Genomic DNA, 16,438 nt, shown 5'->3' on the forward strand with positions numbered 1-16,438 from the left:
GGGCGGGGCCCCGGGGGCGCGCCCAGAAGGGCGGGGGGAAGAGTTGTGGGCGTGGCTAAGGTTGGGGGCTGGCGGCGGCGGCAGCAGGGAGCTGGGAAGCTGAGAAGCCGGGAGCGCGGGGCTCAGTCGGGGGGCGGCGGCGGCGGCGGCTCCGGGGATGGCGGCGGCTCCGCTGCTGCTGCTGCTGCTGCTCGTGCCCGTGCCGCTGCTGCCGCTGCTGGCCCAGGGGCCTGGGGGCGCGCTGGGAAACAGGCATGCGGTATATTGGAACAGCTCCAACCAGCAGTGAGTCGGGGACCCGGAGAGCCCGTGCGTCCCGCGTCAGTGATGGGGGAGCCGGTGGGCCCTAGAAGTCCTGGGGGAACCTGGCGGCAGTCGTGGGAGACAGGCTGGGTGCTGGGAGGCGAGGGAGAGGGGACGCACTACGTGGGCGTCTGTGAAACTAGGGGGTGTCTGAGAGAAGCTGTTGGGGCATAGTGAGGAGCGCGCTGGCCGTGCGGAGGAGGCTGCTGGGGGACCCCAACCCCATCTTGGTTTCTTTCCACACTCGCCTCTGGAATAGTGTTCCCTGTCCCATAGTCCCCCTACCACCCACACTCCTTTCGGCCTGGTTGAAGTCTGGGGGTACCGGTGTACCGGGGATAGGCCGCTGCATTTGGGAGCCCAAGGATGACCTGTTTTCAGCCTATAAACGTTGATGGGGTTTTGCCTAAGACTCTTGCCTTTAAAAGTGGGGTTCGGCATTCAGGCAGGAAGTACGAGTCGCCACCTCCCCCAGAACGAAGGGGAATGGGTTGCTCTGGTTGTGTGGATAAACCCTGCTGGGATGAGCCGGAGCAGGGTCGCCGAGTTGGGGGGCCCTGGGAACGGAGGGTGCTAGTGAGAGAAGGCAGAGACGTCGGCGTGTGTCACACACACACACACACACACACACACACACACACACACACACACACTGGGGACGGCGTGTGGCACCGAGTGTGAACGGGCGTGCGCGGCTGTCAGTGTGTGTGTCTGTGTGTGATTTGTGTGTCTGCGTCGGCGGCCGTCTAGGGGTGGGAGCGGGCGGCGGGTCGGGCCGGGGAGGGGGCTGCGGTCGGTGTCCGCGTGGTCCGGCTTGTCTGGCCTGGGGTGGCTCGTGGCGCCGCCGCGGTCTGGGCGGGTGTCAGGGCGGCCGTGCGGTTTCCTCCGGTGTGTGGCGCGGCGGCCCGGTGCCGGCTGCCGGACCGGGCTATCATTCTGCACAGTCCTTGCTGCCCTTGTCTTCTCCCTGCCGAGCTGTCTGTCGCTCGTGTGTATCACTCTGGCCACCTCGGTGTGTTGGTAGGGGGATCCCTGGGGACACGGGGATCACTGTCACACCTGCCCGGGCGGTGGCGGCAGCTTTGCTTTTGACTCCCCGCCCTGGGGGCAGACTAGGGAACAAATGGTGAGACCCCAGGGGAGGGGACCTGAAGGGCCTGGACCACGACCCCCAACCTTCCGGGGGAGGGGCTCCTGCTTGCCGCTCTGCTCTTTGTTGTTTGGGGCTCTGCGCCTCCCCCTCTTCCTCCTCGCGCCCAGAGTGTCAGACTGGGGGTGGGGATGAGCTAATGACGCCCCCCTTTTGCTTCCCATGGAAACCTCGGGGGTGGGGTTGCAGCCCCTCCCCCCCGGAGCGGGACTCCAACCTTCCCGGGGGGCGCTGAGGGCTTGACTATACCCTGCTTTTGCTATATCTAGCTCGCCCCCCTCCCTGAGATTCTCACGCCCGACCCCCGCCCCGCTACAGTCTGGCACGAGCCGTGTGAGCTCGCAGGTGAGAGACCCCGGGTTCCCCGCCACCCTTGGGGAACTCCCCTGGCCGTGGATGCCAAAGCCGAGTGGGTGTGGGAATAGCCTTGAGGGGAGCGTTGATCAGGTTCCCCTCCCCCGCATACACCTGGGCGCAGGTGAAAGCTTCGGAACGGGATGGGAGAGCCGGGTTCCCAGAACCTCCTTTCGCCCTCTCCACTCCGGTTCGGGCAGGGACCGACGGAGGTAGGAGGCGGCGCACACTCGGCCAGGAGGCCGCTGCCGCCCCCGCCCCGCTTCCCGGGCCTTTGTTGCTGCTGCGCCCGGGCTCCCCGGCTCTCACTGCGGCATCCGCGGCCCCATAAATCGTGAGAGCGACGTGCTCCAGAGCCGGGAGTGGAGAGGGCCGGGGAGCTGGGGGCGGGGCCGGGCCGAGCCACAGGCTCCCAGGCCCCCCCTCCCCAGTCACATGATCTGGACTCCTGGCTCCCACCTCCCGTCACGTGCAGAGGGTCTCTGCCCCTTGGGGTCACGTGGGGGAGGGTCTGCGACCCCGCCTCTTGGGGTCACGTGGGAGGGTGCTGGTGGGACACGTGCAGTAACCTCTTTTGACAGACCTGCAGTAGCCTCGGTTGACGGACCTGGGGCGGGTGGCTGGGTCCTGGGTACCTAGCCTTCTTCACCCCTTCCCCCACTCGGCCCCTTGAGTTAGTCCATGGGAACAGGCCAGACCTTTACCTAACCTGGCCCAGAAACTAGGACGCGGTGGGAGCAGCCTTATCGGAGGGAGTGTGGAGTCGGGGGTCTCCCGAGCCGGGTCCTGGATGGGGCGGAGTAGAGGGCCAGACATGTATGTCCCCCTTGCCAGCGCTTCATTTCTTTGAACTAAAGGAAGGTGCTGGTACTCGCCTCAAGAGCATCTTTTTTCTGGTGATCGCCCTACCTATCTTGGAAACGTTGCTGTTGCTGATCGCGTTCATTCACACATTCATTAACAAATATTTATTGAGATCTCTACTACGTCCGCGGTGGTCTGTTTTCGTCCGGTCGCCAATGTGCCCCGATTTCTCTTCTTTTCCACCTTGTCTTCTTCTCTGCTGTGGGCCTCTCTGGATCGGATGCTGAGTCTTGCGGTTCTCCAAGTCTTGCTTGGTTCTCATTCCTTTCCTCCCTCGCCTGGTTTCTGGCTTTCCCCGCTCCGCTGTGGCTCCCTCCCTCTCCCCTCTCGGGCGAATCCGTCTGTGTGTTCGCCTCCCCTCGGTGTATGGCAGACTCTTCCCATCTCTGTATGTCTCGCTTTCGGCGGGTCCTCGCTCTTCTCCGCCGCTGCAGATCAATAAACCTTCGCCGCCGCCGCCGCCGCCGCTACTGTCGCTACTGTCGCAGGGTCGAGGGGCGGGGGTGACCGGCGCGCTGTTTCTCCACCAGACCGGAGCTGGCGGGGCGCGGGGGTGTCAGTGTGCACGCGCCGCCCTGGGAGCGTTCCCGCCGCCGCTGCCCACCCCCACCTCCCAGCCCCCGCGCGCGGACTCCACGCCGCGCACACGTGGTTGGGCCTCGCCTGCTGGAACGGGCGGCGCGCAGCCTCGGGGGCGCGCACTAGAGGGAAGAACCTAGTCTCTGCATTTTTCCTCCACTCCCTTGACTCTGCATCTTGGCTCCTAAAGCCGAGGATAGAGGTTTAACAAGTTCAGGATCTCTTGGGAGCCTTTCCCTTCTCCCAGGTCTTGTTAGACACCCTGTTTACCTGCCCCTAATTGCCCCAGGGGGAGACGTTTGCTCCTTCCCCGCTACCCCACCTCCTGTCCTGTCCCCTGCAGACACTGAAGGCTGAGTTCCACAGACCTGGGGAGCCGGGGCGCTGTAGAAGTGAGAAGATTTGGGATGCACCCACCGGGAGGGTCGAGTTAGGGGGTAATAACTGTAGAAGAACTGTGAGGACCTTTCTGCGAGGGAAGTGAGAAGCAACAAGGGAATACAATGGAGGGAAGAATGGAGAACTCCCTGAAGGAGCAGGGCACGACCCAGTCCCCAGATGTTAGTCCACCCTCCCCTCCCCGGGAGCGGAGCGCAGGAGGGGTTGGGGGTAGCCCTGGAGGCGGGGTTAGCTGTGATTCTCTGCTGGGGCCTATGTGCACCTCCCCTTCACTGCTGGGCTAAGTAGGATGACAGATTCAATTAAAGAGGCTGTGCCTAACAGACAGGTCGGGTCTCCTAGGAGTTATGGTTTGGGATTCCTGGCACCCAGCCTTCGGCTCTCTATCCACCAGATACAAATGGACACAGCTAACTTGCCATCAGGCTTTGACCTACATGACCAGGTTGGGGAGTGGGCATTTCTGAAGCTTTTCTGCCACCAATCACAGGGATAGGTAAGAGGTGGCTTCTTTTCCTGTGGTCACACAGCAACCACTTAATATGCTCAACCCACCCTCGTGAGGAAACTGAGGTACCACCTGTGGGAATACCTCTGGAGTTGACTTGCTCCCTGTCGTAATGGGGTGTGTGGCTGGAGGAATGGGGCAGCTACAGGGAGGGGCTGCTTCAAAATCAGACTGGGTACCTGGGTGAGTGAGTTTGAAGGAACAAGGCTCCAGGGTAGCTACCCGGCTGCTCTAGGCCTGGCACCCTGTGCTGGCTGGCTGGCTGGCTGGCTGGCTGGCGGCCCCTTCCCCAAGACCTTAGGGGAGGAACAGGAGTCTGTGGGGTTGGGATGGACATACAATGCATGGGTGGTGACTGGAAGCAACCAGGCCTTGTCTAACCCGTTTTCCTGCTCTCGGCGCTCGTCGAGACTCCTGCCCACCTGAGTGCCAGGGACAGGGAGGGGCCCGAGTGACCCATCACTCCCATGGGAACCAAGTGGGACTGGTGGCATTCCTGATGACTCAAGAAGGCTGTGCCCGTTCTTACTGGAGCGTCCTAACACCAGCTGTTACCCGTCTGCCTCATTGGTAGTTCTGAGGAGGGGGCAACACAAGTATATCCAGTGATGTTAGGTAATGTCAGGAGGACCCTCCCGGCCTCATCCAATGGAGAGGTCTCCAAGCTCATTTCCCTGATATGTCTGATTGCTGTTTGTGGAACAGGACAGTGCCTGGTGACATGGAGAGCCAGTTCCTCCCCTCAGGGGGTTCCCAGGGACCCCAGTGGTTTGTTGTTTCACCAGGTAACCCATTGTACTTCTGCATCACTGCATACTTGCCCTAAGAAGTTAAAGGAAACTTCTGCCAGCTCCTGCACACTTCTACACTGAGGCGTCTCTGTCATCCCACACCATTCTGTGTTACTGCTCAGGATGTTCAGGTCAACACTTAGATGGGGACTAACAGGCAGGTTGGGGGGGGAGTCCTGGGGACCCAGTATCTGCTTCCCTGTCCCAGAAACTCCTCTGGAAAGTGACAGACACAGTTGGCTTGTCTGGCCCTATGCTCCCAATGCTGTCTAGCATTATCACTGTGTGTGTGTGTGTGTGTGTGTGTGTGTGTGTGTGTGTGTGTGTGTGTGTGTGTGTGTAGTGGTATCTAAGAGGAGACAGGCATTGTGAAATGAGACAGAAATCTTAGCATGATCACAGGTAGGGCCTTGATGATGAACTCTTCAGTCCCCTGATCTGTGTCAGATTACTAGGGACTTAATGGTCCATGGTCTCAGGGTGGAGGTAAGTGGGACTTAAAAGCACAAAGGCAGAGGTCCTGCCTTGTAGGGAATACAGGGGGGAGCTCTGAGATTATTGGGGCCGGCTAATACTGGCATAGGCTCAGCACACATGCAATCTAGCTTTTGTGAGTATCTGCCGCCCATGAGTGGGCGGTGGACATTTTTGTGTTTGTGCCATAGAACCTGTGCATGTATGTGCATGAAGCTGCCATACATGCGTGTATGAGGGCAAGTCCTGTCGGACTGGCCTGGGGGGGTGGACCTGCCGCAGCAAGAGGCATTCTGGGAGAATCGATCAGAGGGTTTGTGTTCCAAGGAAGGGGTCTCTCTACTTTCGCTCTTCGTTTCTATTCCTCGGGCCTGGTGTATTATGGGGAATGGACTGAGGAAATCCGGGCCTGGGTCTTGGAGTCGTTGGGGCCTGCGCTGTTTCTGTGGCAACCAGAGCTAGGTTCCTTCTTTCCTCCGCCCCTCTCCCTCTCTTCCTTAGGAGGTAGGCCAGCCTTCCTTGTGCCTTTGCTACCCTCTGGTGGCCACCAGGAGAAGGACGGGCCAGAAAGGAGAGGACACAGTAAAGGGGACTGGTACACAGGACTCTGGGGACAGAAGGGGGCCTGAGAAAAGATTGTAGAAAAAGCCAAGAGTCTGGGGACTGAATTCTTATGATTTTTATGGTCAAAACACACTATGTATATGAACTAAAATGTCCTGATGAAGGTCTGCGAAGTGGTGACACGGGAAAGCCTTGGAGCATTGGGGTTTCTTCTTTGACCCGCTGCATTTGTTTACAGCCTTCGGCGAGAGGGCTACACGGTGCAGGTGAACGTGAACGACTATCTCGATATTTACTGTCCGCACTACAACAGCTCAGGGCCTGGCGGCGGGGCGGAGCAGTACGTGCTGTACATGGTGAACCTGAGCGGCTACCGCACCTGCAACGCCAGCCAAGGCTCCAAGCGTTGGGAATGCAACCGGCAGCATGCCTCGCACAGCCCCATCAAGTTCTCCGAGAAGTTCCAGCGCTACAGCGCCTTCTCGCTGGGATATGAATTCCATGCCGGCCAAGAATACTACTATATCTGTGAGTGCCGGGTCCTCGGTCTTGTGAGTGACAGGGTAGGGTTCCGGGGATCCCCGGCCGGTCACCAGGGATAAGGAAGGCTTCGGAGTTTCCTCTCTAAGGGGTTGTAAGGATGGAGCATAGGGGTTGGTGACAGCCGTAGATTTGGGCTTCAGAGCATTTTTCTTACGGGCACTTTGAGTTGGACTGGCTACAGAGCCGTGGTGACCACCGTCCGAAGAATGGAGCAGTTACTCCAGGACATACCTGGATGCGGGCAGTCTGGGGGGGGGGGGGAAGCGGGAGTCTATGCGTAAGGTCTCGAGGGAACCAAGTGAGTGAAAGCCACTCAGGCCCAGTCTCCTCCCCAGCCACGCCCACTCACAACCTGCACTGGAAGTGTCTGAGGATGAAGGTGTTCGTCTGCTGCGCCTCCAGTGAGTAGCGTCGGCTTCCAGCCACGTCCGCATCCTCGCCTCCCTGCTTTGGGGCTCCCTTGGCTTCCTGGGGATGGGGGCGGAGGGCACAGGCGACCGGGATTAGCTGCCCAGCTGTAGCAGGGGGAGGGGGTCCTGGCCCTGACTTTCCCCTCCTCTCTCCCCACCCGCACCCCACCCCGCAGCATCGCACTCCGGGGAGAAGCCGGTCCCCACTCTCCCCCAGTTCACCATGGGCCCCAATGTGAAGATCAACGTGTTGGGTGAGTCTGCGCAGCGCCCTCTGGTGGCCACTGCCGGAACCGCAGCCCCCTTCCTGGTGCCTGCTTTTTTCGCATGCTTTCGCTTGGGACACCAGTCCTTCCTGTCCCTCCCGCCCCCATGGGTGGTCACATCCCTGGCTCCACTGCTGCTGCTGCTGCCGCCGCCGCGTGCCCCCCGCCCCAGCGCACAGCCCAGCCCTTACCAGTCGGCCTATTTCTCTTTCCACAGAAGACTTTGAGGGAGAGAGCCCCCAGGTGCCCAAGCTTGAGAAGAGCATCAGCGGAACCAGCCCCAAGCGGGAACACCTGCCTCTGGCCGTGGGCATCGCCTTCTTCCTCATGACACTCTTGGCCTCCTAGCTCTGCTCTTGCTATGACAGAGAGAGGTGGGGCAGGGCTGAGAAGGAGCAGGGAGTCAGCTGTGGGGCCTACATCCTTCTTTCCATGGTTGGGAGTGGGGCCTGCACGGTACATCTGTCTGTCTATCTGTACCTGCCCTCTTTGCCCACTCTCTCTAGGGCAGGCACCGCGGTGGATCAGGCACAGGGACAGCCATAGGTCCCAGGTGGCCTGTGGCTTTGGTAATGTTTGGTACCAAACCTGAGGCCTTTAAAAGGCAGCGCTCAGGACTCCCTGACCCCGGTGCCCTCCCTCTTTGTCCCCCCAAGAGGCACATATGCCCCAGAGAGACCACATGAAGCCGGGAGGTGCCCCCTGTCACTCTCCTCGGGGCAGAACATGGGGAAGGGACTAGATGGGTGATGGGCGGAGCCTCAGGCTACCCCCTTCCCCTGTTTACAGCAATAAGCATCTTCTCCCTCCACTCCCACACAGAGGACTGTGGTTTGGATTGAATCCAAGTTTACAAATAGACACCCCTGGGGGGAGCAGGCAGTGGACAGGGGTGGGCATTGGGGTGCCAGACAGGCATGTACAGACACTATATCTCTATATATAATGTACAGACAGACTGAGTCCCTTCCCTCCTTAACCTTGATCTTTCTTGACTACCCCTTCCAGATTCAGACCCCTTCCCCACCAGGTTAGGCCCCCCTTGGGACCCCCCTGGCCCCTCTTTTGTCTTCTGTGAAGACAGGACCTATGCAACGCACAGACACTTTTGGAGACCGTAACAACAATGCCCCCTCCCTTCCAGCCCTGAGCCGGGGAACCAACTCCCAGGACCTTGCCCTTCCCACCCCATGTGGTCCCCACCCATCCTGGGCCTTTTTCAAGTGCTTTGGCTGTGACTTTCATACTCTGCTCTTAGTCTAAAAAAATAAACTGGAGATAAAAATAACTGAGTGTGTGTGGTTTCAAGGCTCATGTCCCTCTGTTTCACTGGCGGAACCCTATAGGGCTCAGGTCCTGGGTGAGCAGGGCATTCTAGCTCAGAGTCCATGGAGTACCTGGCCCTAGGGTACAGCTCTGTGTGGAGAGAGGGACAGAGCTTCAACTTGAGCCTGGGTGACTTTGGACAGACTCCTTAACCTTTCTAGGCTCAGGCTGGCGTTCTCGAAACTGTAGTCAGAGGCTTTTGGCTGGGTCCAAGGATTTCAGGGGATTTGTGAACCTAGATAGGAAAAAAAATGGCATCTTTATTTTCACTTACGTGTGACAAATTTAGCATTCCCTATGTACTTGGGCAACAGGCCACAATAGCGTTAACAGTACCTGTGACTTTGTAGCCAACAGAAATCCCGGATGTTTTCAGACTGCTTTATATCTCAGAATACCATTTATTCCTCACTACTTTGATCATAGTTGTTAGACTTTCCTTGTTTTTAACATGTTAATAAAGAAACATATATATTACATACCAAAAATGTCTGTTAACTGTGTTTCAATATAACTGGGCTCCTTCAAGACCCTTTGAGATTTTATTCATTTAAAAATATGTTCCCTGCTGGGGCCTGGGCACCCTGTGTCAGGAGATCAGAAAAGACAGAAGCATGGGTGGGACAATGGAAGGAGCTTCTCAGGAGCCCTGGAGGGGGCTTTCTCATACCCAGGGACTTTACCCCACACCGAATCTCTTACTGGCACTGAGGACAGACCAGATCCCAAGCAAGCATCTGTCCTATGTGCTCCTGTGGCTGTTAGTTGCATATGACAGCCCTCACCAAGTATGGTGGCATGTACCTGTAATCCCAGAACTCAGTGGAGCTGAGTCAGGAAGTCTGTTGCAAGTTCAAAGGCAGACTAGGCTATGGAGTGAGACCCTATCTGAGAGTGTGGTATTGGGAAGTGTTTACTGTCACCTAACAGAAATGCCTGGAGTAGAGGGCAGGCAGGGAAAGAACCAGGGGCACACAGTGGGTCAGGCTAACACCACTATACCAAAAGACTGGGAAGGCTGGCTTAGCTATTCAATTTTCCATGTTGTCAGTTGATACTCAGTGAACACCTGTCGTCAAGTGCCAGATACTGGTGGGACAAAGAAGACACTGTCTATACTCTCAGATACGCTAATTTCCAGGTGTGGTGATGCACACTTGTAATCTTGGCACTTGGGAGACTGAAGCAAGAAGACTGAGAGTTCAAGGATAGTATGGGCCAGTCCAGTGGCTTGTGATAAATCACTTGTGAAGGCCACGTGACCTGGATTTGATCCCCAGAAGCCACATAAAGGCAGGAGGAGAGGGGATAGAGAGTTGGCTCAGTAGTTAAGAATACTTGTTCTTTTGAAGGGCTTTGGTTTAATTCCTAGCACCCAGATGGAGGCTCACCACTTCCTCAGGCACCAGACATTGATGTGGTACAGACACACATGCAGGTGCAAACACTCATATGAATAAAATAAATCTTTAAAAAAAAAGACTCTTGCCGGGTGTTGAGGTGGCGCACGCCTTTAATCCCAGCACTTGGGAGGCAGAGGCAGGCAGATCTCTGTGAGTTCAAGACCAACCTGGTCTATAAGAGCTAGTTCCAGGATAGTCTCCAAAGCCACAGAGAAAGCCTGTCTCGACTCCCCCCCCCAAAAAAAAGACTCTGAGCTCAACACAGTTTACTTGCCGGACAGTGGTGGTGCACACTTTTAGTCCCAGTACTCAGGAGGCAGAGGCAGGTGGATCTCTGAGAGTTCAAGGCCAGCTTGGTCTACAGAGGGAGTTCCAGGACAGACAGGGCTACATAGAGAAACCCTGTCTTGAAAAACAAAAACAAACAACAAAAATAGATTGGGCCATAGACCGTTTTCTTAATTAGTTATTGATGGGAGAGGGCCCAGCCCATTGTAGGAGGGGCCATCACTGGGCGGTGGTCTTGGGGCCTATAATAAAGTAGGTGAACAAGATGTGATGAGAAATCCAGTAAGCAGCACCCCTCTGTGGCCTCTGCATCAGCTCCTGTCTCCAGGTTCTTGTCCTGTTTGAGCTCCTACCCTGACTTCTTCAGTGATGGACTAGGATGGGAAGTACAAGCCAAATAAACCCTTTCCTCTCGAATATGCTTTTGGTCTGGTATTTCATCTCAGCAAGAGTAACCCTAACTAGGACATGGTGTATGATCAAAAATCAGTAATACACACACACACACACACACACACACACACACACACACACACACACACACACACACGACAAAGGGGAACACACAGTATAATATGGTTAAATGCCAGGGTTAAATCACACCTTTGCCTGGGTTGAAGGAAACCTGCTTCAGGGAGGAAGTACCCAATGCTGTCTCTACTAAGCAGTATTGGAGGCCTTGCCAGAGTGGAGATCATTCATGATGCAACAGGACACAGCTACAGATAGATCCCTGAATTGTGTATGCCAGAAAAGGCTGGTGCCTGGGATGGGGTTACTTGTGGCTTCAAAAATTTAGAATAGGTGTCTTAGTCAGCTGTGAAGAGACACCATGACCAAGGCAACTCTTATAAGAGAAAACAATTAACTGGTGGTGTGCTCACAGTTTCAGAGGTTAGTCCCACGGTCATGACCCGGAGCAATGTAGCAGGCAGGTGAGGTATCGAATGAAGAGGTAACCTGATGTAATCCTGATGTACAGGCAGAAAAGGAGAGAGACTGGGCCTGGTATGGGATTGTGAAACCTCAGAGTCCACCCCCAGTGGCACACCTTCTAATCCTTTTAAACAGGTCCACTCCCTGGTGATTCAAATACGTGAGCTTGTGGGAGCCATTCTGATGGGGAATGTACTGTGTATGTTTATCTTATTGATTGTTAAATAAAATACTGTTTGGCCAATGAGACAGCAAGTTAGACGGGACTAGGAGTCAAAGAGGATTCTGGGAAATGTAGTAGAGAAGTGGTGATCCAGGAAGGAAGTGACATAGCAAGGAGACTCATATTTAAGCAAAGGAGAAACAGGAAGGGTCCCTTTTTTCCCTTTGCCTCCTCCAGCGGCAGGATGTGATCCACCGGCAAGGGAGGACGCCAACAAGGCGTCCAATAAGTCTTATAAAATATATAGATTTATGATAATTAAGACTGAGCTAACAGATGAGGAATCCTAGTCATTGGCCAAGCAGCTTTGAACCTAATACAATTCTCTGTGTATTCATTTGGGCCCTAACTCAGGTGGGCATCTGGGCGGTTTTGGTGGAAAGATTTATTGTAACACCATTCCCATTCAAATCACAGCAGAGTTAGTAAGAGGGTAAAGGTGCTTGCCACCAAGCTTGACGACTAAGTTTTGTCCCTAAATCACAAGTGGAAAAAGCAGAGGACTATATTCTGGAAGCTGTCCTCTGACCACCCGCAACACCCTGGACAAAATCAGTAAAAGAAAAACAGTCAGACCATGAAGTGGATTCAGGGGTGGTGAAATAAGCAAATGTTTGCCCCCTTAGCACTGTGTGTGGCCTCCTGGGCCTTACTACTGCAGTAACACACACAGCGTCTAAGAGGCTGTGTCCTTTGACTAGGGTCATACCATAGGGTAGGTGGTAGGGCTGACAATCAAAGAGGGTCTCAAGAGCTAAGGATAGACCAGTGATAGAATGCTTGCTTAGGATGCATGAGGTCCTGGGTTTGATACCCGGCATCACAAAAACAACAGAAAGAAAAAGTGGTTTAACTGCTCTGACCACCTCTATCAACAACACCTGGAGTCTTTCTCATCAATGCTCACTACCTTCCTTGTGCCCACAGCCGTTACCTCTTCCTCCTGTGGTGGGAAAGATTTATGAAGGCCTCAAGCCTGCACAAGGTGGGCTCCTTCATTTTTCAGGCTGGTTAACTGGAGCTCAGAGACAGCAGTCTGTGTCAGAGCTGGGACCAGAACTCTGCACTGAGCCCTCATCTTCTCTTATTTCAGATATAGCACTCAAAGGGGAAATGCACACCCTTGTCACACAAACAGTGACAAGAAGGCGGTGGTCGCTCCTTCAGAGAACATTTCCATTCCCTGACACCCTCCCTCTCAGCCAAGGCCTCTTCTAGTTTCATTTCTTTGGCTTTGACAAAAAAAAAAAAAAAAAAAAAAAAAAACCTTAAAATCCAGGTGGTGGTGGCGCATGCCTTTAATCCAAGCACTCTGGAGGCAGAGGCAGGAGGATCTCTGTGAGTTCCAGACCAGCCTGGTCTACAGAGCGAGTGCCAGGACAGCCTCCAAAGCTTCACAGAGAAACCCTGTCTCAAAAAAATACAAAAACAAAAACAAAAAACACAAAACCTGAAAAAGCCAGGCGGTAGTGGCACACGTCTTTAATCCCAGCACAGAGGCAGAGGCGGAGGCGGAGGCAGAGGCAGAGGCAGGCGCATCTCTGAGTTTGAGGCCAGCCTGGTCTATATAGTGAGTTCTAGGACAGCCTTCAAAACTACAAAGAAACCCTGTCTCGGAAAACCAACCAACCAACCAACCAAACAAACAAAACCCAAAACAAAAACTTGATAAAAAGAAAGGCATTTATTTCAGTCCATCAGAGCAGAGAAGTCACAGTGGCAGGAGGGTGAAGCCCCTCGTCACATCACACCACAGTCAAGAGCAGAGAGGAGCCAAGTGTGAGGCCAGGAATGATGCTTCACACCTTTAATCCCAGCACTGGGGAGGCAGAGGCAGGTGGATTTCTGTGAGTTCAAGGCCAGTCTGTTGTACTTAGTGGGTTCCAGGCCAGCCAGAGCCACATGGTGAGATCTTATTTCAAAAAGAGGGGAGAGCTGAGACATAGCTCAGTGGTTAAGAGCACTGGCTGTTCTTCCAAGAGACCTGGGTTCAATTCCCAGCACCTACATGGCAGCTCATAACTGTCTGTAACTCTAGTTCCCTAGGATCTGATGCCTTTATACCAGTGTATATAAAACAAAGTTAAAGTAAATTATCCTTTTAAAAAGGAGGGGAAAAAGAAAGAAAAGAGAAATAAAATACCATCACTCTTGTTTCATTTACGTTTTTGAAACAAAGTCTCATTATGTAGCCCTGGTTGGCCTCTAAATCTCAGAGTTCCATGTGCCTCCTGAGTTCTGGTCTTCAAGGCATGTGCCACCACACCCAGACTGGTTGCTACTCCTAGTTAGCTTTCTCCTCCCTTGCACTGTTCAGAGCCCCTGCCTTGGAAGCACCAGGCACAATGAGCTAGGTCTTCCTCTGTCAGGTAACAATCAAGACAACACCACACAGACACATCCCCAGGCCAACATGATGGGATTAATACTTCATGAAAGCGTTCTTCCCAGGTTGTGTGGAGTTGACAGTTAAATTAACCAACATGGAGCATTAACCTACAGGATATGACGGAGGATGAAGGACAGGGCTCAGCACTTAGATGAACACAGACCAGGGCCTTCCAGGTATTGCCCTAGGGCCTGAGCTTTGGCTAATTTTGCTGTCCCTACCCTGAAGCCCAGCCTGCAGATGAGGAAGGCAAGCTCCAGAAGGGCAGCCCCCAGAGAGGAGTCTTCCTTCTTTTTTCTTTCTTTCTTTCTTTCTTTCTTTCTTTCTTTCTTTCTTTCTTTCTTTTTTTTTTTTCCTTTTGGTTTTTCGAGACAGGGTTTCTCTGTGTAGCTTTGGAGCCTATCCTGGCACTCGCTCTGGAGACCAGGCTGGCCTCGAGCTCACAGAGATCCGCCTGCCTCTGCCTCCCGAGTGCTGGGATTAAAGGCGTGCGCCACCAACGCCCGGCTGAGTCTTCCTTCTTTGGCTTCATCTCAACAAGGACACCAAGAGGGTCCGAAGTGACTTTCCCCAATGCAGCATTGCTGCATCCCTCCCATGGGGACAGGCAGCCACAGCAAACACCAAGCTGGCAATGGACTGTGAGGCTTGTTTCAAAGTAGCCATATCCTCTCCTTCTGAGTGAGACATGCTCCAGTCAGCTATGCTCAGGGAAGGAGATAACCAGGGCTGTTTGTAACACAGGCTGGGGTCTGTTTGTGCCTGGGTGACCACTCAGAGCCCGAAGTTCTGCTTAATATCCACCAGGTGGCGCAACATTTGGACTGAGGCGTCAGCGGTGATATATGTGCAGAGTTTGAGAAGCGTTTTGATGCTGTGTTTTTAAGGGTTCTTCTTCTCCTTCTGTTTGTTTATTTTTGTTGTTTGTTTGTTTTAAGACAAGGTCTCTCAATGTAGTCCTAACTGTCTTAGAGCTGGCCTCGAACTCACAGATCCACCTGCCTCTGCCTCCCGAATGCAGAATTAAAGGTGTGTGCTACCAAACTTGGCTTTTTTCTTTTTTAAGTTGAGACAGTCTCATGAATCCCAGGCTGACCTTGAACTCACTATGTTTTGGAGGGTGACCTTAAGCTCCCAACAATCCTGTCTCCTGAAATTCTAGGTATTACACTACCATATCCAAGTTTTTCTATGTATTTATTTACTTATTTATTTGGCTTTTCAAGACAGGATTTCTTTGTAGCCCTGGATATCCTGGAACTCTCTCTGTAAACCAGGCTGGCCTCCAACTCACAGAGATCTGACTGCCTCTGCTTTTGACTACTGGGACTAAAGTCATGTGCCACCACTAACATCACCAGGTTCTTAAATTAATTTTTTATTTGTATCTTAATTTTATATGTATAAGTTTCTGCCTCAATATCTATATCTATGTGTGTGTGTGTGTGTGTGTGTGTGTGTGTGTGTGTGTGTGTGTCTAGTACCTGTGGAAGTCTGAAGAGGGTGCCAGATTACCTGGAATTGGAGTTTCAGACAGTTGTGAGCCACTGTGTGGGTCCTTAGAACCAAATCTAGGTCCTCTGCAAGTCAGCAAGTGCTCTTAACCGACGAGACATCTCTCTAGCCACAGTCTTCTTATTTATTTATCTATCTGTCTATTTATTTTTGAAGCAGGGTCTTGCACTATATTCCAGGCTAGATGTGATCTCTCTGCCTTAACCTCCCGTGTGCTGGCATTACAGACAGGTACCACCAAGCCTGGCTCTTTTGCCATATCTGGTTTGAATCTCCTCATACTGTAGTCCACTGAGCCACCTCTGCTGGATTGGGAAGGGTTTGTGAACTGAGAAAGGGTGAAGGAGTGTTGGTCATTGAGAAGCAGGGATGTCAAAACCCTCTCTACCAGCAGGACAGTGGTGGCACACGCCTTTAATCCCAACACTCAGGAGGCAGAGGCAGGTGGATCTCTCTGAGTTCAAGGCCAACCTGGTCTAAAGAGGGAGTTCCAGGACAGGCTCGAAAACTACAGAGAGAAATCCTGTCTTGAAAAACAAACAAACAACCCCCCCCCATGTCTCTTACTGTCTTTCCCTGATGCAGTTGTACTTCTCATTGGGACCACCAGCCCACAAATAATGACAGAGACTTACTATTAATTATGAAAGCTCAGCCTTAGCTGAGGCTTGTTCCTAACTAGTTCTTATAATGTAAATTAATCCACATTTCAGTCTACTTCTTTCTTGAGACTCGTTACCTCATCTCCGTACTGTCCATCCTGCTCTTCCATGTCGAGCTGGAGACCGGCCCTTCTTCTTCCCAGAGTCCTCTCTCTGCCCAGAAGTTCCACCTATACCTCCTGCCTAGCTATTGGCTTTTCAGCTTTTTATTACACCAATCACAGCAACACACCTTCACACAATATACAAATATCCCACAGCACCCTCTGGGCTCGGGGATAGACTTGGGCCAGTCCACACCTGTCCATCCCAGGGCTACTCAGCCCCTCTATTATTCATCCTCTCTCACACTGTTGTAGGGAATCTCGGTTGAATGTGCTGGTGATTTGTGGCGGCTAGGATGGACACCGGCTGGGACCAAGGGATGAGGACTGTGGTGAGAAGATGAAGGAAGTGAATTTGATGAGGACTGTGTGTTGGCATGGGGAACA

At 53.6% G+C, this 16,438-nt stretch overlaps 1 protein-coding gene across 2 annotated transcripts; it reads left to right on the forward strand.

The window, feature by feature from the left end:
• The first annotated feature begins 78 nt into the window (after nt 1-78).
• On the forward strand, nt 79-9,010 carry Efna3 (ephrin A3). 2 transcript variants are annotated; one of them, XM_027393233.2, is made up of 5 exons: nt 89-285; nt 6,225-6,514; nt 6,865-6,930; nt 7,116-7,193; nt 7,423-9,010. In XM_027393233.2, exons 1-5 carry the CDS (start codon nt 158-160, stop codon nt 7,551-7,553), a joined length of 693 nt encoding a protein of 230 aa, XP_027249034.1. In that variant the 5' UTR covers nt 89-157; the 3' UTR covers nt 7,554-9,010. The 2 variants fall into 2 exon arrangements, with proteins under 2 accessions (XP_027249035.1, XP_027249034.1); XM_027393234.2 differs by lacking the exon at nt 7,116-7,193 and having other exon boundaries at nt 79-285.
• Nucleotides 9,011-16,438: the final 7,428 nt, after the last annotated feature.

The sequence above is a fragment of the Cricetulus griseus genome (assembly GCF_003668045.3).
Source record: "Cricetulus griseus strain 17A/GY chromosome 1 unlocalized genomic scaffold, alternate assembly CriGri-PICRH-1.0 chr1_0, whole genome shotgun sequence".
Lineage (NCBI taxonomy): Eukaryota > Metazoa > Chordata > Mammalia > Rodentia > Cricetidae > Cricetulus > Cricetulus griseus.